The 22,363-nt window shown below is 45.1% G+C and overlaps 1 protein-coding gene across 2 annotated transcripts in view; it reads right to left on the bottom strand.

The window, feature by feature from the left end:
• Positions 1-22,363, bottom strand: part of LOC106574938 (interleukin-1 receptor accessory protein-like 1-B) — a 343,657-nt gene that overhangs the window by 154,474 nt on the left and 166,820 nt on the right. For both annotated transcript variants that reach the window (XM_045697956.2, XM_045697955.2), the window contains exon 6: positions 3,629-3,703. In XM_045697956.2, the coding sequence (XP_045553912.1) occupies positions 3,629-3,703 (75 nt within the window). The remainder of the gene's footprint in view (positions 1-3,628; positions 3,704-22,363) is intronic.

The following is a 22,363-nucleotide window of genomic DNA, read 5'->3' on the forward strand; positions in this document are numbered from 1 at the left end:
GAAGGGGTGGGGGAGGGGGAGGGTGCTCCTCTTTATGAAGGGGTGGGGGAGGGTGCTCCTCTTTATGAAGGGGTGGGGGAGGGTGCTCCTCTTTATGAAGGGGTGGGGGTGGGGGAGGGTGCTCCTCTTTATGAAGGGGTGGGGGTGGGGGAGGGTGCTCCTCTTTATGAAGGGGTGGGGGAGGGGGAGGGTGCTCCTCTTTATGAAGGGGTGGGGGTGGGGGAGGGTGCTCCTCTTTATGAAGGGGAGGGGGAGGGAGGGTGCTTCTCTTTATGAAGGGGTGGGGTGGGGGAGGGGGAGGGAGGGTGCGTCTCTTTATGAAGGGGTGGGGGAGTGGGGGGGTGCTCCTCTTTATGAAGGGGTGGGGGAGGGTGCTCCTCTTTATGAAGGGGTGGGGGAGGGTACTTCTCTTTATGAAGGGGTGGGGGAGGGTGCTCCTCTTTATGAAGGGGAGGGGGAGGGAGGGTGCTTCTCTTTATGAAGGGGTGGGGTGGGGGAGGGGGAGGGAGGGTGCGTCTCTTTATGAAGGGGTGGGGGAGTGGGGGGGTGCTCCTCTTTATGAAGGGGTGGGGGAGGGTGCTCCTCTTTATGAAGGGGTGGGGGAGGGTACTTCTCTTTATGAAGGGGTGGGGAGGGTACTTCTCTTTATGAAGGGGTGGGGTGGGGGAGGGGGAGGGAGGATGCTTCTCTTTATGAAGGGGTGGGGGTGGGGGAGGGTGCTCCTCTTTATGAAGGGGTGGGGGTGGGGGAGGGTGCTCCTCTTTATGAAGGGGTGGGGGAGGGGGAGGGTGCTCCTCTTTATGAAGGGGTGGGGGAGGGGGAGGGGGAGGGTGCTCCTATATGGGGTCTCTGAGTCACCACTATTCTCTTTGGATAGAAGGTACAGTACAGTGTTGTACTCACTGACTATACTAAGAGCATTATGATAAAAGCATTATGAAACATCCATCCTTGGGAAAATACAGACATCGGATCAGGACCACGGTGAAACACATTACTTTTTGTTTGGTCTACTTTTAGACAGGGTGGGATGTTATTTACATTAGCAGGCAAACATGTCATCACTTCTTTAGGCTGCCAAAGGTCAATACAGGTTCACCATTTCCTCTGCTGACTAATCTCTCATGAGAACACACCTAGAGTGAGTTAGCTAGGAGGAAACATTCCCATAATGCAACACTGTGGACATAATGCATCTAATGGTGTAACAGACTCACCGACACAATGATGTATCTGATTTGTTCTGCTGGGCGGGCCTGGAGGAGACACAGTAATGCTGCCCACCCAGGGCCAGAGGAAGCATTTATACAACACGTTTTAATTAAATAACTATTAGGGAATCGATTGTGAAATGGTAAGAGAAAAAATAGGTGTTGATTAATTTGGGCCTGCAGTTTACGGCTCCCTCTCTGTTCATCTCCTGTCCTCCTCCATTCCTTCTCCTCTTTCTCCATCTCTCCTCTCCTTTCCTCCCTGCTGTCTCTTCTGTCATTTCTCCTGTCCCCCCATTACTCTCCTCTCGTTTCCTCCATCTCTCATCATCCTTCCTTCCCTCCTTCACTCCTGCTCTCTCCCTCATGCCTCCTCTCTCTATTCTCCCCTTTCTCTCTCCCTCCTCCTCTCTTCTCTTCCTTCTTCTCTCGTGCTCGCCTAATTAACTGTCAACTGTAGCCATTTATGTTTCTATATTTTATGAGGGAATGAATATTAAACATTCTCTCTCTCCCCTCTCCCCTCTCCACCCCCTCCCCTCTACACCCTCTCTCCCCCCTCAGTCCCCTCTCTCCCCTCTCCAACCCCTCTCTCCACTTTCTACCCCCTCACTCCCCTCTATCCCCTCTCCAACCCCTCTCTCCCCTCTCTGCCCTCTCCACCCTCTCCACCCCCTCACTCCCCTCTCTCCCCTCCCCTCTCCACCCCCTCTCCTCCCCTCTCTAACCACTCTCTCCACTTTCTACCCCCTCACTTACTACCCTGTCTGAGGTGGTGACATGAACATGTTACCGTGACGATGAGAGTAAGTTACAGGATTTTGTATAGCTGGAACTTGAAACAGGCTCCCCCACATATATTATAAATATGTGACTGGGAAACCATATCAAAGCACGGGTGAGCATAAAAACACAGGACCCCCAGCAATCCAGATACACTGTAGTTCAAAACCTGATCTCTTCCATGTTGAAACATGTTTGGATACAGAGGAGATCAACAGGTTCTACAGTATTTACTGTGAATTGTCTCAGTCAGAAAATGCAGAAACCTTCAGGGAAGTAAAAAAAATGTAATCTGTGATTTGACTGCTGCCTTAGTTGCTCAGTATAACCTATAAGCTTCTGGCCTTAGCACTGTCAGTGAATGGACTGCATAGAATCACCCTCCATCCCCAAACATTTTATCTGATAAACCCAGCCCAGCTTTTATCTGACATCATTTTAAACCACATAATGACTCGCACCTCTTTTCCTGATTGCCACGTTGTACCTCCGCCTCCTGTGTTCATCACCGTGACACATTTACATCAAAGGGAAACCTCCATCATGACCCATTTTCTCTCCCTCCGCAGCTGCTTGTGCTCTGGGCCAATCACAGCGCGGCAGGAAGTATCCCATGTATCCCTGTGATGAGCGGCTGGTTAGGCACACTAAAGAGCATCATTCATGCTCAGTCACTCCAGTAGCGATCCAGGCCAATCATCAGCAGGAATACTAACATCAACCCATCTTAAATGATAGAAAGGTTAATTCCCCATATTATCCAGGTGATCAAACACAGACAGCGTCCATGTTGTATGTTGAGGTAAACCAGATCAGATGCTTTTCGCCATTCAGAGAACATACAGGATAAACATGTCGGATCGCTGCAGAGCTCTCAAGTGCTCCCTGTGTCCAAGTTGATTTTGCCTTCCAAATAAAGCATCGCTGGCAATTTCATCTTTCATTTCAAATAGTGTGATATATACTGAGTGGGCTATACTGAGAGGCCCATGTTGACTCAAATCAAATCAAAGATTATTAGTCACATGCACCGAATACAACACGACTCCAATACTTCCCACAGTTGTGTCAAGTTGGCTGGATGTCCTTTAGGTGCTGGACCATTCTTGATACACACGGGAAACTGACACACTCAAACCGGTGCGCCTGGCACCTACTACCATACCCCGTTCAAAGACACTTAAATGTGTTTTGTCTTGCCAATTCACCCTCTGAATGGCACACATACACAATCCATGTCTCAATTGTCTCATAGCTTAAAAATCCTTCTTTTAACCTGTCTCCTTCGCTTCATCTACACTGATTGAAGTGGATTTAACAAGTGACATCAATAAGGGATCATAGCTTTCATCTGGATTCACCTGGTCAGTCTATGTCATGGAAAGAGCAGTTTCTGTACACTCAGTTTAAGTTGTCCCAGTAATCTCAGTAACAACCACACTGGATGGGTTTCCATTCACAGCAGGCTAAACTGAGTGTCTAGCCTACCCATTTTGAATCAATGCAAATATCCCTTCGTAAAATGATCTACTATGGTAAAACAGTACTGTGGTACTAATAGTGGCCATATCTTTGGTTAAAGTAGCACACAGAGACAGTGCTTGTCTGGGAACATAAATCCGTTGGTGTCTTACCTAACTGCAGCTCCAGGATGCTGAGTTTGCTTTCTGAAGGGAACAGGATCTTTGGAGGCTTGTCTGTCAGAGGGGCTGGAAGACAAAAAGAAAACACACATTTCCAATTCATTTCCACACTTCTGACATTTGTCCATTCAGCCATATACTTAACAAAATGTCTTCATAAACCCGAGCACAGCGTTGAAGAGTGAGCTGAGAATACAGTGCAGACACAGTATGGAAGCTGAAGCAGTAGACAGAGGGAAACTGTTAAAGGATATCCCCTTCTCCAAAAGCCTCCAACATCAATCTACTTCAAAACTTTACCCTGGCAACCGTTTTTAATCCCAGCTAACGGCTTCAGTACCTTGTGGACCAAGCACGTCAGTGACTAGACTGGCTGTGCTACAGTGTGAACACGGATTCAGGTTGGATGGGTATTTACCTGAAACCCTGGTTTATTCCCTGTTATGTAGGGAAGGTCTTCAGTAGCGTTCACGGATATCTTAGCAGCTATTTACATATGTCACATTCATATGTCACATTCATATGTCAGATTGTTGCGACGACTCGTCACAGCAGAACAAAATACCTATAAATAATCCATTGGTGAATTTCCTTCAACCTCGATGTTGAGTTAGATGGATCAAGCCAGCAACAGAGGGAGGACAAGGGGAAATATGTAGTGTGTGACTGGAAGTGCTATCCTGTCATGATGAGCTTAATCGTACCAAACTGCGTTTGACAGGACGCTTGTTTTTCAGCCACCCGGATTCCAACACTCCGGATGCATTTAAAGTGGCTACGTTCGGTTTAGTCTTAGTGTATTCTCAGACTACACCAAGAGAATACATCTAATATCCATATTCTGTGAAGTGCAAGCCTATTTACCATAAACGTAAAAAAATGTATCCGCGCTGCAATGAAACATACTCTTGGGTATGACATATGGCATCGCTGAAAACTATTTGTATTTATCTGTCATTGTTGTTCAAAGCCTTTAACTCAGAGGCAAATAACTGGTGGTGGTGGTGGCACTGTATACCGTAAGAAGCAGTGGCAACATGAATAGGCTTTACAAAGTAGGAGGTAGGAACCCAGGAAGTGCTTTAGATCATAATCATACAGATGTTGAATCTTAATTTGATCACAGCAGGAAATGAAAACGTGTAGTGTATTCAAGGTTTAAAAAGGCTTCTAAAGTTTGCAATTTCCACTTGTGTCAGACTTGATTTGCCCTAACTAAAAATGTATCACCCCCTACAAAAATATCCATTAATTATAATCCACACAATAATTCACATTTCCTGTTGCTGCACGATTATCTTCCTGCTGTTGGTCAAATTAAGAACTGTACTTGTCATCCTTCTTGTCAACTAATGTTCTCTGTCTAATAGAGTGTTCGGCTTTTTATCTGCTTCTATAGCTTCACATGTCATATTTACCAAAAGTAATGACTAATCATGCTCATTATTCCCAATGTAAAGGTCAGGGTCTTCTGCAGCTAATGCATCAGCTAAAGAGGTCAGCTGTACATTAAACAGCACATGAACACATGCACGGTGCATATAACAGTTATAAGAAGGGACAAAAGCAATCTAGTACAATGACAAAACTAGTTGGGTCTTCTTCCCTTAGACCTGAATTCAAACTGATCATTAATGGAAGGTTTATTATGTAACATATTTCCTATGAGACAAGTAAGATCTTCTTCTGATCAGCAATTATCTCTTCCCCCCCCCCCCCCATGTTCTACTGTAGATATGCATAATTAATGAACACTTGTTTGATACTGCAGCGATGATAAAAATCGTAGCTATGAGAGGTCACAGATGATTCACCGTTGTGAAGATACTGGTTTCCTGTCTGTTTCGACCCCCATTGGAATACACCAGCCCCAATTAGGCCTAGCGAGAAGTAACAAAAGATCTGCACTTAGGGCCATCCCATGATCATTAGTGCTTAATTGGGCACCCTCTTCAAAGTGGCATTGGAAAGTCCTCATATCTAAGATACTTTATTTAAGAGTATTAAGAGTATGAACACTCAGTCTGAGTCTGAAAACGGTCAGGGAGAAACTCTCATAGGGGAATGAATTCTGGCACAAAACAACATGGCAGCTGTAGAGTAGGTAGTAGTTAGAGGTGTAGGTACACTGTGTGGTGTTTCCTGTATGTGTTGCCAGTCTAGTCCGCTTGCTCATTAAAGAACAGCAGTTGAATGTGTTAATTTATCATCAGGTACAAACAGCCTTCACTAAATATTTTTTGGGGGATACCTGTGTCTTTCTATCCAGTGTTGCAACAATTTGGCATGGTCCATACCGCTTTGCAACTGCATCTTGGTGAGCCAAAAGCAGGACTGAAAAAGGTCATTGATGTACCATACACAGTCTTAGTGAAAAATAACATCTTTGGAGCAAAATGGATGACATTTGGGAGTCAATGGTTCTCATTTGACACATTAAAGTCTATTCTCTGGTGACTGTGTGAAATGACTCTCCATCATGCAGTGATAATGTGGTGCCGTCTCAATTCATGACTAATGAGCCAAACCACGACACCGTCCCCATTCGGAGAGAGAGAGAGGGCCGAGACCAAATCGTGACACCAAAACTCATTAGTTACGAACTCAAACTAGAGCCTCGATCCACGAAATGTTTCCCTGGCGGGAGCACGAGCAAAGCTCCGCTCACGGAAAATCCCATTATGTTAATGACCTTTTTCTTTATGAAATATGCATTGAATATTTTGTTTAATCACGACATGAAAAAGAAAACACAGTCGTTCCCGAAAATGAATTGTCCAACATGAGGCAGGCATGAACAGGGTACAAAAAGTCTGTGGACGCCATTTTGGCAGGAGGGTGACCATAGTTCTGATAACCGAATGAGAGAAACTGAGCAGTACTTTGATATGATGAGAACTCATAGTAGTACCACAGTGGACTCAACATTGACCAATGATAGGCCAAACACAATATGTATTCAGAGTTTCCTAAATCCATTGGTATTGACTGTGAGGCAGAATATTAATAACCTAAATCTATTGGTATTGACTGCGAGGCAGAATATTAATAACCTAAATCCATTGGTATTGACTGTGAGGTAGAATATTAATAACCTAAATCCATTGGTATTGACTGTGAGGCAGAATATTAATAACCTAAATCTATTGGTATTGACTGTGAGGCAGAATATTAATAACCTAAATCCATTGGTATTGACTGTGGCAGAATATTAATAACCTCAATCCATTGGTATTGACTGTGGCAGAATATTAATAACCTAAATCCATTGGTATTGACTATGAGGCAGAATATTAATAACCTAAATCCATTGGTATTGACTGTGAGGCAGAATATTAATAACCTAAATCCATTGGTATTGACTACGAGGCAGAATATTAATAGTGGATTGCTTGGTGAGATTCAAACAGAAAATTCATATCACACATTACCATTGATGTAACCAGTTATGGATTTATCTGATTGTAATTTCTTCTTTGAGATGACTACAGGCATTCACAGACACAGACACACACACACAGAGTCGGTACTGTATTGCAGGTTCTCCTCAGGGACTGGCTAGAGATGTAGCTGGACCTGGATGGAGCCACTGACCTACACGACCTTCCCCATCTCCATAGGATTCTGGAGCTACCTGCCTCTCAATCCCTGTATCTGTAGGGTTCTGGAGCTACCTGACTACTCTTCCCTGTCTCTGCAGGGTTCTAGAGCTACCTGACTACCCTTCCCTGTCTCTGTAGGGTTTTGGAGCTACCTGACTATCCTTCCCTGTCTCTGTAGGGTTCTGGAGCTACCTGACTATCCTTCCCTGTCTCTGTAGAGTTCTAGAGCTACCTGACTATCCTTCCCTGTCTCTGCAGGGTTCTAGAGCTACCTGACTACCCTTCCCTGTCTCTGTAGAGTTCTGGAGCTACCTGACTATCCTTCCCTGTCTCTGTAGGGTTCTGGATCTACCTGACTATCCTTCCCTGTCTCTGTAGAGTTCTAGAGCTACCTGACTATCCTTCCCTGTCTCTGTAGGGTTCTAGAGCTACCTGACTATCCTTCCCTGTCTCTGTAGGGTTCTAGAGCTACCTGACTATCCTTCCCTGTCTCTGTAGGGTTCTAGAGCTACCTGACTATCCTTCCCTGTCTCTCACCTCCTCCCTGTAGGCTGTCTCGTCGTTGTTGGTGATCAAGCCTACCACTGTCGTGTCGTCAGCAAACTTGATGATTGAGTTGGAGGCGTGCATGGCTATGCAGTCATGGGTGAACAGGGAGTACAGGAGAGAGCTGAGAACTCACCCTTGTGGGGCCCCAGTGTTGAGGATCAGCAGAGTGGAGATGTTGTTTCCTACCTTCACCCCCTGGGGGCGGCCCGTCAGGAAGTCCAGGAACTAGTTGCACAGGGTGGGGTCGAGACCCAGGATCTCAAGCTTAATGATGAGTTTGGAGGGTACTATGGTGTTGAATGCTGAGCTGTAGTCAATGAACAGCATTCTTACATATGTATTCAGTGTGCAGTGTGATGGCGGTTGCTTAGTCTGTGTACATATTGGGGCGGTAAGCAAATTGGAGTGGGTCTAGAGTGGGTCTAAGGATGCCATCTGGGCCGGCAGCCTTGCGAGGGTTAACACATTTAAATGTTTTACTCACGTCGGCCACGGAGAAGGAGAGCCAACAGTCTTTGGTAGCAGGCCGTGTCGGTGGCACTGTATTGTCCTCAAAGTGCACAAAGAAGTTGTTTAGTTTGTCTGGGAGTAAGAGGTTGATGTCCGCGACAGGGCTGGTTTTCCTTTTGTAATCCGTGATTGTCTGTAGATCCTGCCACATACTTCTCCTGTCTGAGCCATTGAATTGCGACTCCACTTTGTCTCTATACTGACACTTGTTTGTTTGATTGCCTTACAGAGGGAACAACTACAATGTATGTATTCGGCCATGTTTCCAGTCGCCTTGCCATAATTAAATACGGTGGTACGTGCTTTCAGTTTTTCGCGAATGCTGCCATCAATCCACCGTTTCTGGTTAGGGAAGGTTTTAATAGTCAGAGTGGGTACAACATCTCCTATACACTTCCTTATAAACTCGCTCACTGAGTCAGCGGTGAGCGAGGACTGGGAACATATCCCAGTCCACGTGATCGAAGCAATCTTGAAGCGTGGAATCTGATTGGTCAGACCAGTGTTGGATAGACCTAAGCACGGGCGCTTCCTATTTTAGTTTCTACCTATAGGAGGGGAGCAACAAGATAGAGTCGTGGTCAGATTTGCCAAAAGGAGGGCGGGGGAGGGCCTTGTATGCATCGCGGAAGTTAGAGTAGCAGTGGTCGAGTGTGTTACTCGCTCGAGTAATGCAATCGATATGCTGCTAGAATTTAGCTAGCCTTATTCTCAGATTAGCTTTGTTAAAATCCATAGCTACAATAAATGCAGCCTCAGGATATATGGTTTCCAGTTTGCATAAAGTCCAGTGAAGTTCCTTGATGGCCGTCTTGGTATCCGCTTGTGGGGGGGATGTAGACGGCTGTGACGATAACCGAGGAGAGTTCTCTTGGGAGATAATACGGTTGGCATTTGATTCTGAGGAATTCAGTTGAACAAAAGGACTTGAGTTCTTGTATGTTGTTACAATTACACCATGAGTCGTTAATCATGAAACATACACCCCGCCCTTGTTCTTACCAGAGAGATGTTTGTTCCTGTCGGCGCGATGCACTGAAAATCCCGTTGGCTATATGTACTCCGACAGCATGTCCCTAGCTAGCCATGTCTCTGTGAAACAGAGTATGTTACAATCCTGGATATCTATTTGGAAAGCAACTCTGACCTTAATTTCATCGACTTTGTTAACTAGGGACTGGACATTAGAGAGAAATAGACTCGGAAGCGGTGGTTGGTGTGTGCGCATCCGAAGCCTCACTTGAAGATTGCTCCGGCACCCTCTCCTCTGACTGCATTGTTTTGGGTCGGCCTCTGGAATCAGTTCAAATGCTCTGGGAGGTGCAGACAAAGGATCCGCTTGGGAAAGTAGTATTCCTGGTCGTAGTGCTGGTTGTGCTGGTAAGTTGACGTCTCTCTGATATCCAATAGTTCTTCCTGGCTGTATGTAATAACACTTAAGGTTTTCTGGGCTAACAATGTAAGAAATAATACATAAAAAAAACCAAATACTGCACAGTTTCCTAACAACTTGAAGCGAAGCTGCCATCTCTATCGGCGCCATCTCCATGATCTGCCTGATCACTAAGTTAAACTGTCAAAGCATACTGTTTTGGTTCAGATACAAGCAGAAACTCTACATCATTAATTATCTTGGTTGTAGAAAAGTGTTAACCTTTAATTTCAAGAACTATCTGTAGGGGGAAATTGTCTTAGTCCATAGATAATACATAAATATAGAATATTCAGTATATATACCGTAATCTGTACTGTTTCAGTTTTTTTCACAATACAAATATTCAATTTCTCTGCAATAATATATGTTCTCTGTCCCTCTCTCTCTGTCTCTCTCTCTCTTTGCAATAATATATTCTCTCTGCACATCTCTCTCTCTCTCTCACTCTCTCTCGCTCTCTTTGAATTCAATTCAAGGAGCTTTATTGGCATGGGGAACATGTTTACATTGAATATGACATTTCAAATGTCATATTATGTCTATATACAGTGTTGTAATGATGTGCAAATAGTTAAAGTAAAAAAAGGGAAAATAAATCAACATAAATATAGGTTGTATTTACAATGGTGTTTGTTCTTTACTGCTTGACCTTTTCTTGTGGCAACAGGTCACAAATCTTGCTGCTGTGATTGCACACTGTGGTATTTCACCCAATAGATATGGGAGTTCATCAAAATTGGAATTGTTTTCAAATTCTTTGTGGATCTGTGTAATCTGAGGGAAATATGTTTCTAATATGGTCATATATTTGGCATTAGGTTAGGAAGTGCAGCTCAGCTTCCACCTCATTTTGTGGGCAGTGTGCTGCACATAGCCTGTCTTCTCTTGAGAGCCAGGTCTGCCTACGGCGGCCTTTCTCAATAGCAAGGCTATGCTCACTGAGTCTGTACATAGTCAAAGCTTTCCTTAATTTTGGGTCAGTCACAGTGGTCAGGTATTCTGCCACTGTGTATTCTCTGTTTAGGGCCAAATAGCATTCTAGTTTGCTCAGTTTTTTTGTTAATTCTTTTCAATTTGTTAATTCTTCAACAACAAGTAATTATATATATATTTTTTTCTCTCTCTCTCTCTCTCTCTCTCTCTCTCTCTCTCTCTCTCTCTCTCTCTCTCTCTCTCTCTCTCTCCTTCCAACATGCTAGTTATATAAATATGCTAGACCATAACTGTTACAAAACTAAGGAACAATGCTACACTGTAATCACACTGTACCAGCCCTGCCTAACAAATGAATAGATAGCTTCTAGTGTCGTTGAATGTAAAGTGGTGCCTGCCTCACGCTTCCAATAATGGGTGGTGGTAATGGTGAGGGGGTGGGCGGATTGCAATGTATTCTTAAAAACCTTTTCCTTCTTCCTACTTCAACCTTTTCCATTAATTCTGTCTATTTGGGGCCATTAGTGTGAAGTATCCCTCCACTCCCCCTTCTGGAGGTTGCCATCAGTTACAGCCCTACATTGTGCAGCCGGTAGCAGCAGAACACTAATCATTAGCAGGGTGGAAGCCAGGCTCTCTGGGGGGTATCCTTTAACAAATGTCAGGATTGAGCTGGAGGGGAAATTGCTCTCCCAAAGGCGGCCGTACATCAGAGGACCCAAGACAAGAGTAGCGCTGATCCCTCTAAGAGAAGCACACTTTAAAACAAGACTCATGGTGAAATCACTCCTTCTTGCTCCGGTTAGGTGTGAAAACGCTAGTTGAACAGAACAGAAGCGAACAGCACATCATCTCCTTTGCTGGGATATAATTGGATCCCTCAGGTTTTGGTGAGAATTTGCAAAGGGTATGTGGTTGTAGACAAACTTCTGGAACAAAGAGGATGTAGGAAAAAGCAGGAGTATCTTCTGTTAGTTTTAACATAGATATTTTGATGTTTTCATGAACATGAATGGGTTGCAATTACATTCATCTGCAGTATTCCAGGTTTCATCCATTAATGGGATTAAAACGTGAAAATATCAAATGCTTTCACTTGATTAAAAGCTGCTTGGGTAGTGGGTGACAGACAGACACAGGGAGAATCTGAATTGCATACTCCTCACGTCCTCTCTCCTCCCCTCCTCCTCAAAACCCATTGGATGAGAAAGCCAGAGGTCCCTCTCCTCTGAACTTCTCCTCCAATGGATTTTGAGAAGAAGGCAAGGAGAGGGCAGAGAGGACGTGAGGAGTATGCAATTCAGATTTTCCCATTCTCATGGTGATGTTTAGAGGAGACATCAGGTGGCCTGGCTTGTGACTTTGACCAAACAGAAGCTCTTCAAAGCCTTCAACAGTGTAGGTGGTCTCTGGTCATCTATTGACCAGCCAATGTGCAACAACTTCAAATGGACAGCGCTCAGAGCACATCACAGCAGATTGCATTTTGATTTGAGACTCTAAGCTGTGTGCCTCATCCACACTGGTAGGAGTTTCATACAGGGACTGTAGCAGACTGCCTGGAAGTGCTAATGAGCAATACCTCTTAATGTAATCTCCTTTTAATGAGACTCTTTGTTTTGAGAGTCCTGCTTCTTCCAGGCACTAAGGTATGAGTCAGCCTGATACAACACTCTATGTTGATCTGAGAGGATAGTGGTAAAAACAGGAAGTGAATGTAGTTGTAGATGTTAATGACCACTTATAAGAACATAAGTTGTGCATGACGACACGTTTTAATGTTTTTAATGCCTTAGACTCAATCATGGACACTCTTACTGACAGTTGTGGCTGCTTTGCGTGATGTATTGTTGTCTCTACCTTCTTGCCCTTTGTGCTGTTGTCTGCGCCCAATAATGTTTGTACCATGTTTTGTGCCGCTACCATGTTGTGTTGCTACCATGTTGTTGTCATGTTGTGTTGCTACCATGCTGTGTTGTCATGTGTTGTTGCCTTTCTATGTTGTCTTAGGTCTCTCTTTATGTAGTGTTGTGGTGTCTCTCTTGTCGTGATGTGTGTTTTGTCCTATATTATTTTATTTTACATTTTTAATCCCAGCCCCCGTCCCCGCAGGAGGCCTTTTGCCTTTTGGTAGGCCGTCATTGTAAATAAGAATTTGTTCTTAACTGACATGCCTAGTTAAATAAAGGTTAAATATATAAAATAAAAAAATATAATGAGGTAATTCATAGGAAGTGTTACCAATACATGCAATAAGAGCAGCAACACCAAGTGATAAAATATTTAAATGTTTTTTTTAAAGAGCCCAACAGATATATTTGCACTATTTAACTGATGCTTCTTCAGTTCAGACAATGAACAAAACATTCCTTATAAGGAGGCTCATGAGATACATGTCCCAGAGAGGTTGTATCAGCAGTATCGTTACTAGGGGCACGGATACTGAACCAATACCGACGTAATAGGCCTATTTGACATCAGAATAACAGGGATTTGGGTTGTAGCTTCAGTACCCTGAGAGGTACTGGGGAAGCAAAACATTTCCATGTAATTACCTTCAATAATCCTCCAAGTTCTCTCTGAGGTCCCTGAAATGGAACCACTTTAAATCTCACACATTGTTTAAAAGGGAATATTGTGCCCTACCTACAGTGCCTTCAGAAAGTATTCATACCCCTTGACTTATTCCACATTTTGTTGTGTTAAAGCCTGCATTCAAAATGTATTAAATAAATCAACATCTCACCTATCTACACACAATACCCCATTATGACAAACTGCAAACATCTTTTTTTAAATGTTTGCAAATTTATTGACATACCCAAGACAACTCAAAGCTGGAATCGCCGCCAAAGGCGCGTTTGCAAATTATTGACTCAACATTGATGTAAATGTGATATTTAATTTTCAACAAATGTGCAAACATTTCTAAAAACATGTTTTCACTTTGTCAATATGTGTTATTGTGTGTAGTTGGGTGAGACAAACCATTTCTGTATGGACCGCGCTTTTTGCATGGGGGTTTTGTCATGCTGAAACAGGAAAGGGTCTTCCCCAAACTGTTGCCACAAAGTTGGAAGCACAGAATCGTCTAGAATGTCACGTATGCTGTAGTGTTAAGATTTCCCTTCATTGGAACTAAGGGGCCTAGCCCGAACCATGAAAAACAGCCCCAGATCATTATTCCTCCACTAAACTTTATAGTTTGCATCATGCCGTGGTACAGGTAGCGTTCTCCTGGCATCCGGCAAACCCAGATTTGTCCGTCAGACTGCCAGATGGTGAAGCGTGATTCATCACCCCAGAGAACACGTTTCCACTGCTCCAGAGTCCAATGGCGACGTGCTTTACACCACACCATTGCGCATGGTGATCTTAGGCTTGAGTGCTCACTGAGCTCTTCAGTAAGGCCATTCTACTGCCAATGTTTGTCTATGGAGATTGCATGGCGCTGTGCTCGATGTTATACACCTGTCAGCAATGGTGTGGCTGAAATAGCTGAATGCACTCATTTGAAGGAGGATACACACACTTTTATATACATAGTATGTCCCAAAGAGGTTGTACCACTGAATTTTTTTTTATTCTTAATCCCTTTGAATGCAGTCTGTAACACAACATGAGGAATAAGGCAAGGGGTATAAATACTTTCTGAAGGCACTGTATGTCTCTCAGAACAAGTATAGTACTGCTTGACCGGAACAAAAGTCTGCACCCACACCAGCTCTCTCAAGAGTATGATTGCCCTCCCTTACACCAGCAAATAATAGTCTTTCAAATGGAAGTGAGTGATTCTCTTATTGACAAAGGAATAATACGCATCTCTCAGTGGAGAAAGGTGTGGGCTTCCGCTACGCATATTCTCCAATCACTCTGTAGTCTATCTACAATATACATGTACACCTGTCTGATCCTCTCCTCTTCCACCTCTCTTTCAGGCTGCATCGTCACCTGCTCATTACTGACCCCCAGCTGCCTATTATACAAACATTATCTAAAAACACCAGCCCCCCCCTCCACACCACACACCTCCTACCTCCTACCTTCCTCCCCTGTCCCCCCACCATAGTCATGGCTCCTACCTCCCTTCCTCCCCCGTCCCCCCACCATAGTCATGGCTCCTACCTCCCTTCCTCCCCTGTCCCCCACCATAGTCATGGCTCCTACCTCCCTTCCTCCCCCGTCCCCCCACCATAGTCATGGCTCCTACCTCCCTTCCTCCCCTGTCCCCCCACCATAGTCATGGCTCCTACCTCCCTTCCTCCCCTGTCCCCCCACCATAGTCATGGCTCCTACCTCCCTTCCTCCCCTGTCCCCCCACCATAGTCATGGCTCCTACCTCCCTTCCTCCCCTGTCCCCCCACCATAGTCATGGCACCTACCTCCCTTCCTCCCCTGTCCCCCCACCATAGTCATGGCTCCTACCTCCCTCCCCCGTCCCCCCACCATAGTCATGGCTCCTACCTCCCTTCCTCCCCCGTCCCCCCACCATAGTCATGGCTCCTGCCTCCCTTCCTCCCCCGTCCCCCCACCATAGTCATGGCTCCTACCTCCCTCCCTCCCTCCCCCGTCACCCCACCATAGTCATGGCTCCTACCTCCCTTCCTCCCCCGTCCCCCCACCATAGTCATGGCTCCTACCTCCCTTCCTCCCCTGTCCCCCCACCATAGTCATGGCTCCTACCTCCCTTCCTCCCCTGTCCCCCCACCATAGTCATGGCTCCTACCTCCCTTCCTCCCCTGTCCCCCCACCATAGTCATGGCTCCTACCTCCCTTCCTCCCCCGTCCCCCCACCATAGTCATGGCTCCTACCTCCCTTCCTCCCCTGTCCCCCACCATAGTCATGGCTCCTACCTCCCTTCCTCCCCCGTCCCCCCACCATAGTCATGGCTCCTACCTCCCTTCCTCCCCTGTCCCCCCACCATAGTCATGGCTCCTACCTCCCTTCCTCCCCTGTCCCCCCACCATAGTCATGGCTCCTACCTCCTTTCCTCCCCTGTCCCCCCACCATAGTCATGGCTCCTACCTCCCTCCCCCGTCCCCCCACCATAGTCATGGCTCCTACCTTCCTTCCTCCCCTGTCCCCCCACCATAGTCATGGCTCCTACCTCCCTCCCTCCCCCGTCCCCCCACCATAGTCATGGCTCCTACCTCCCTTCCTCCCCCGTCCCCCCACCATAGTCATGGCTCCTGCCTCCCTTCCTCCCCCGTCCCCCCACCATAGTCATGGCTCCTACCTCCCTCCCTCCCCCGTCACCCCACCATAGTCATGGCTCCTACCTCCCTTCCTCCCCTGTCCCCCCACCATAGTCATGGCTCCTACCTCCCTTCCTCCCCTGTCCCCCCACCATAGTCATGGCTCCTACCTCCCTTCCTCCCCTGTCCCCCACCATAGTCATGGCTCCTACCTCCCTCCCCCGTCCCCCCACCATAGTCATGGCTCCTACCTCCCTTCCTCCCCTGTCCCCCCACCATAGTCATGGCTCTTCCATTCCTTCCTGTCTGAGCCACGGTGCCCGTGAAGCTCAAAGCAAATGAAATCCAACACAGCTTCAGGTGTGTTTTCAGTGTGATTGTAGCTATCTCCCCCGCAGTACGCCTCATCAAGCAGCAGTGTTTCCCCCCTTGAACACAACATAGCTCCTTTGAGGAAATGGTGAATAATGCATGCAAGCCTCTCTAATTAAAATAGCGACCCGTTCTTGGCCACACATCATTACCTACGCATCCGCGCTCCTCAAGAATATGTTGGCGCATCACAACACACACACACACAACCCGTAACCCCCCGACACTTAAACAGCACTCGTGGGGGGGGGGGGGGCATTGTTTGGGCAGGCGAGGCGGACGGTAGCGAGGGGGGTACCTAACGTGCGTGAAAGTATCCGTCTGACATTTCCCTTTCGCTGATTAGCGTTTCATTCATGACCATTCAGCTTGCATCTCTATCCAATCATTTCAATCAAGGCATGCTTACCTAGCTCCCTCCATATTCATGTCTAACAAGCACATTATCTGTTGATTTAGGGTTGTATAAATACCTCTTTAACAAAATAACAAGCTCAACAAACAGAAAACGTAATCCAATTCGACAGTGTATGGTCAACGGATATATAGCTGATTTAATAAGCTACTGTGGACGTCTGTCTGTCTGTCTGTCTGTCTGTCTGTCTGTCTGTCTGTCTGTCTGTCTGTCTGTCTGTTCAGGAACATTTTGAAATGAACTGAATCTCTCTGCTGTGCTTGTCACGACTTCCGCCGAAGTCGGTCCCTCTCCTTGTTCGGGCGGCGTTCGGCGGTCGACGTCACCGGCTTTCTAGCCATCGCCGATCCACTTTTCATTTTCCATTTGTTTTGTCTTTGTTTTCTACACGCCTGGTTTCTATTCCCCAATTACATGTTCATTATTTAACCCTCTGTTTCCCCCATGTTTGTGTGCGTGTTTGTATATAATGTTCAGGTCGTTACTTGTTGGCTGGTATTGTTTGTCGGGTTCGTTATTACGCCCGTTATTTACGAGTGACCGGTATTTTCACGCACCTTTAGTATTTTTTTTATACTGGTGCTGTTCGTGGAATAAATTACCTTGTACACTCACCTCTGCTCTCCTGCACCTGATTCCATGCACCAGTTACCCACAGCCTGACAGTGCTCTGATAGTGAAGGCGCTTTAGTCATCAACGTCTTGGGATATTTAAACGTGACTTGGCAGTTGGGTCATGAAGCCATGAACTAATATCTAATCGTTATGGCAGTTGTCATAACATTGCGCACTGTTTTTGTCCGATGTGACTTAAGACAGCTTGGACCAAAATGACAAGGCAGCCGGGGTTAACTTGGGCACCACTGTATGTCATGAAAACGTTAGTTAATTTATCATCTTAGATATGTACTTGCTTACATTGATTAATATACCAAACATATTCACATGCTAATAATTATATATTCAGACCTGCCATTCTTAAAGGGCTAGTTCATCCAAATCACCAACCAACTATAACTCAGCATGTTGGTGCAAAGGAAAAAATATCATGGTGGTGGAAGAACTGAATGTCAGAGGGAAGGAAGGAGAGAAATAGGGAGGGATGGAAGGAGAAAAGGAAGGGAGGACTAGTCTACACTCTTAGAAAAAAGGGTTCCAAAAGGGTTCTGCCACTGTTCCCATATGAGAACCGTTTTGGTTCAGGTAGAACTATTTTGGGTTCCATGTAGAAGCCTCTGTGGTAAGGGTTCTACATGGAACACAAACAGGGTTGTACCTGGAACCAAAAAGGGGTTCTTCAAAGGTTTCTCCTAAGGGGACAGCTGAGAATCCTTTTAGGTTTTAAATAGCACCTTTCTTTCTTAGCATGCACAGGGGATTTAGCTCCACATAAACACACACATACACACACACACACATACTGTGAGGGAAAAAAGTATTTGATCCCCTGCTGATTTTGTACGTTTGCCCACTGACAAAGAAATGATCAGCCAATAATTTTAATGGTAGGTTTATTTGAACAGTGAGAGACAGAATAACAACAACAAAATCCAGAAAAACACATGTCAAAAATGTTATAAATTGATTTGCATTATAATGAGGGAAATAAGTATTTGACCCCCTCTCAATCAGAAAGATTTCTGATTCCCAGGTGTCTTTTATACAGGTAACAAGCTGAGATTAGGAGCACACTCTTAAAGGGAGTGCTCCTAATCTCAGTTTGTTACCTGTATAAAAGACACCTGTCCACAGAAGCAATCAATCAATCAGATTCCAAACTCTCCACCATGGCCAAGACCAAAGAGCTCTCCAAGGATGTCAGGGACAAGATTGTAGACCTACACAAGGCTGAAATAGGCTACAAGACCATTGCCAAGCAGCTTGGTGAGAAGGTGACAACAGTTGGTGCGATTATTCGCAAATGGCAGAAACCCAAAAGAACTGTCAATCTCCCTCAGCCTGGGGTTCCATGCAAGATCTCACCTCGTGGAGTTGCAATGATCATGAGAACGGTGAGGAATCAACCCAGAACTACACGGGAGGATCTTGTCAATGATCTCAAGGCAGCTGGGACCATAGTCACCAAAAAAACAATTGGTAACACACTACACTGTGAAGGACTGAAATCCTGCAGTGCCCGCAAGGTCCCCCTGCTCAAGAAAGCACATATACATGCCCATCTGAAGTTTGCCAATGAACATCTGAATGATTCAGAGGACAACTGGGTGAAAGTGTTGTGGTCAGATGAGACCAAAATGGAGCTCTTTGGCATCAACTCAACTTGCCGTGTTTGGAGGAGGAGGAATGCTGCCTATGACCCCAAGAACACCATCCCCACCATCAAACATGGAGGTGGAAACATTATGCTTTGGGGGTGTTTTTCTGCTAAGGGGACAGGACAACTTCACCGCATCAAAGGGATGATGGACGGGGCCATGTACCATCAAATCTTGGGTGAGAACCTCCTTCCCTCAGCCAGGGCATTGAAAATGGGTCGTGGATGGGTATTCCAGCATGACAATGACCCAAAACACAAGGCCAAGGCAACAAAGGAGTGGCTCAAGAAGAAGCACATTAAGGTCCTGGAGTGGCCTAGCCAGTCTCCAGACCTTAATCCCATAGAAAATCTGTGGAGGGAGCTGAAGGTTCGAGTTGCCAAACGTCAGCCTCGAAACCTTGGAGAAGATCTGCAAAGAGGAGTGGGACAAAATCCCTCCTGAGATGTGTGCAAACCTGGTGGCCAACTACAAGAAACGTCTGACCTCTGTGATTGCCAACAAGGGTTTTGCCACCAAGTACTAAGTCATGTTTTGCAGAGGGGTCAAATACTTATTTCCCTCATTGAAATGCAAATCATTTTATAACATTTTTGTTTTTCTGTTTTTCTGGATTTTTTTGTTGTTATTCTGTCTCTCACTGTTCAAATAAACCTACCATTAAAATTATAGACTGATAATTTCTTTGTCAGTGGGTAAACGTACAAAATCAGCAGGGGATCAAATTATTTTTTCCCTCACTGTACATGCACGTAAATCCATTTGTTCCCTCTCACCAGGCAGCTTGCTGTGGAACCAATGCCAGCCTAGTCTAGCGGAGTCTTAATTAACTGACCAGGCATGATTTAGCTGCTTTAAATTATCATTACACTATCCTCCTTTTCTTCATTCCTCATCCCAACTGTCACAGCCTTTAAGCATTCTAATAGCCCGTCTTTAGAGTGCCTCTTCTGGTGTTAAAATAGACTCAGGGGACAGACGTCGTCGTGACTCGTGAAAAGCAGAGTCAATGTATAGAGCTAACTTCCTGCTTCCTGCTCCCTGCTTCCTGCTTCGTGCCTCTGTCTTTTGTCTTTATTTGTTCCTGGTGATTGTAATGAACACATAGTTCAGCCCCTGACATGACGTGAGAGCATGCTCATTTAGCCTCTCCGTGGTCTGGTGTCTTGGTCTCTGGGTTGTAGAAATGATGCAGGTGATTTCTATGAAGAGGAGGAGAGTCGGAGGAAGGGAGGGAAAATGTGTTATTGATTCAGCCAGTTTCCCCTCCATATACTGCTCTCTCAGCAGCTATGCTAAAATTAACGCCGACATTTGGCTAAACCTTAAATCTGGAAGCTTGACAGGCAATACCTATGTACTTCTCTGTAATTAAAACATGTATTAATCTTGAGCGCTGTGCTGTCATAAATTCCCTGTTATTTTGAGCCATGCTTCGGTGCAGCCTCAAATTAATATAAACAGAGAAATTGACAGCGGCTATGACTATGTATACATCAGTGTGAATGGGCGTTGAGGACCCAACTCTACCTGTTGCCTTTGGAGAGAAGCAACATCTTTCAGCTTCTTTGGTCATATTAACATCCAAGATGGCTGCCGTCATCATCAGTACCATGAGAGGCCTCTTGGCTCATGTCAGGGAAATGACTGAGGTAAAGCCTAGGAGGGGTGTGAGAGAATGTCCTTCTACCACATAGATGCTCATACAATACTGAGGAACACTGTCTCTTTCTCTGGGTTGGACTCATAGGACAGAAGAAGATAATCTACCAACCACTTCCCCTGCTACTGCACTGTCTTCAGCTGTAGCTTTGATATCCAAACAGAAGTGAGGAATTCTTTCCAAAGTTGCAATCAAGCAGATGTATAAACCCAGTCTGTGCAGTAATGAATCATGACTGTTTTAATTGTGCATTGTTTTCATAATAACCAGGGGAGGGTGTGTGCAGCGGTAAACAGACGTGCAGAATAGACAATGCTGTTTGTTGTGCATGCTGTATTGACACATTCACAGCACTGCTGTCATTTGAGTGGGCCTGCCTGATGCAAAGGATATTGAAAATGTCCAACTTACTCCCGCAAATAACTTTTTCCTTCTATTTAGTTATTACCCAAAGTACTGAGTGATTTCATTCCCTGTTCCACTTGTAAAACTACCCTTTGAAGTCAATTTAGTGAGAATTTTTTCACCACACACAAAATTGTTTCTGATATAATCTTTAATTAGGAGATTGAATGTTTTTCCAATTGGGGAATAAAATGAAATGGTTTGCACTTGGTACAGAGTGTTTTGTCCCAAGGACAAATATGAATGTCCTGGTTTAGCTGTTTAGATCACTGAACTGACAGCAGACAGTAAAGTGCTTGTTTTATTGGAGTGAGTGATTGTGTGTGTGTGTGTGTTCATTCTCGGTCTACAGGCACATCTCATGAGACTGACTGTATCACAACTCTGCCACCTTGAACGCTTGGATTCCTCCACTAGAGTCCTGGGCAACAATATCTTTGGTCAAAAGTAGTATAAAAATGGAATAGGGGGCCATTTGGAACACAGACTTTGTCTGAGGCTGAGAACACTGCCATAGCGATGTTTAAGCACTGTCTATCTTTGTTGTCTAAACTACCGTCTTCATTGTCTTCTGGACACATCTCGTGGTTTCCCTTAGTAACGGCAGTTTGCCATTGTTTAATCAAGCATGATGTTTACATGGTGGGTTTGGTTTTTAGCACTGACACATTTGGCTATTGTTACTGTTTACTTGTAACTAAAATGTTCCAAGGCTGTATTTGTGGAATAGAACGCTCAAAACTCTTTAGAATACATGTACTGTAAGTACCGTAATAATTCAACATAGAACTCTTAGACACACCGAAAAAAAGCTGTTTTTCCATAAACAAGAACATGACCCAGGAGGTCGGTGGCACCTTAATTGGGGAGGACGGGCTCGAGGTAACAACTGGAGCGGAATCCGTGGAATGATATCAGACATATGGTTTCCATGGCTTCCATGTGTTTGATGTCATTTCATTCGCTCCGTTACGACAATTATTATGAGCCGTCCTCCCCTCAGCAGCCCCCACTGGAATATGGCCATGTTCAATGATGAAACGTTCTCAAATTGAAATGTTTCGTAACATCAACAAAATTCAAAGTGCTGACATGCAGCGGGGGCGGTGCCTCGTTTGAGTTATGTCAGAGACCTCACGCGTCGATGGTAGTCCTTTGAAAGTCCTGCTATAGTGTAGCCCATCGACCCACATCTATCAGTTATCTCCACCTATTGTCCACTCACTGAGTACGTTCCCATGCACACTAATAATTACATATTAAACTGATTGTGGCAGTAGGCAGATTATGCAATAGTCATGCAAACACCTTACTCTGCTTATCTTAATTGGGGTAAGGTCATAATCGAAGTAAGCGTACGCCGATTAAAA

Source organism: Salmo salar, chromosome 16 (genome assembly GCF_965601325.2).
Source record: "Salmo salar chromosome 16, fSalSal1, whole genome shotgun sequence".
Classification (NCBI taxonomy): Eukaryota; Metazoa; Chordata; class Actinopteri; order Salmoniformes; family Salmonidae; genus Salmo; species Salmo salar.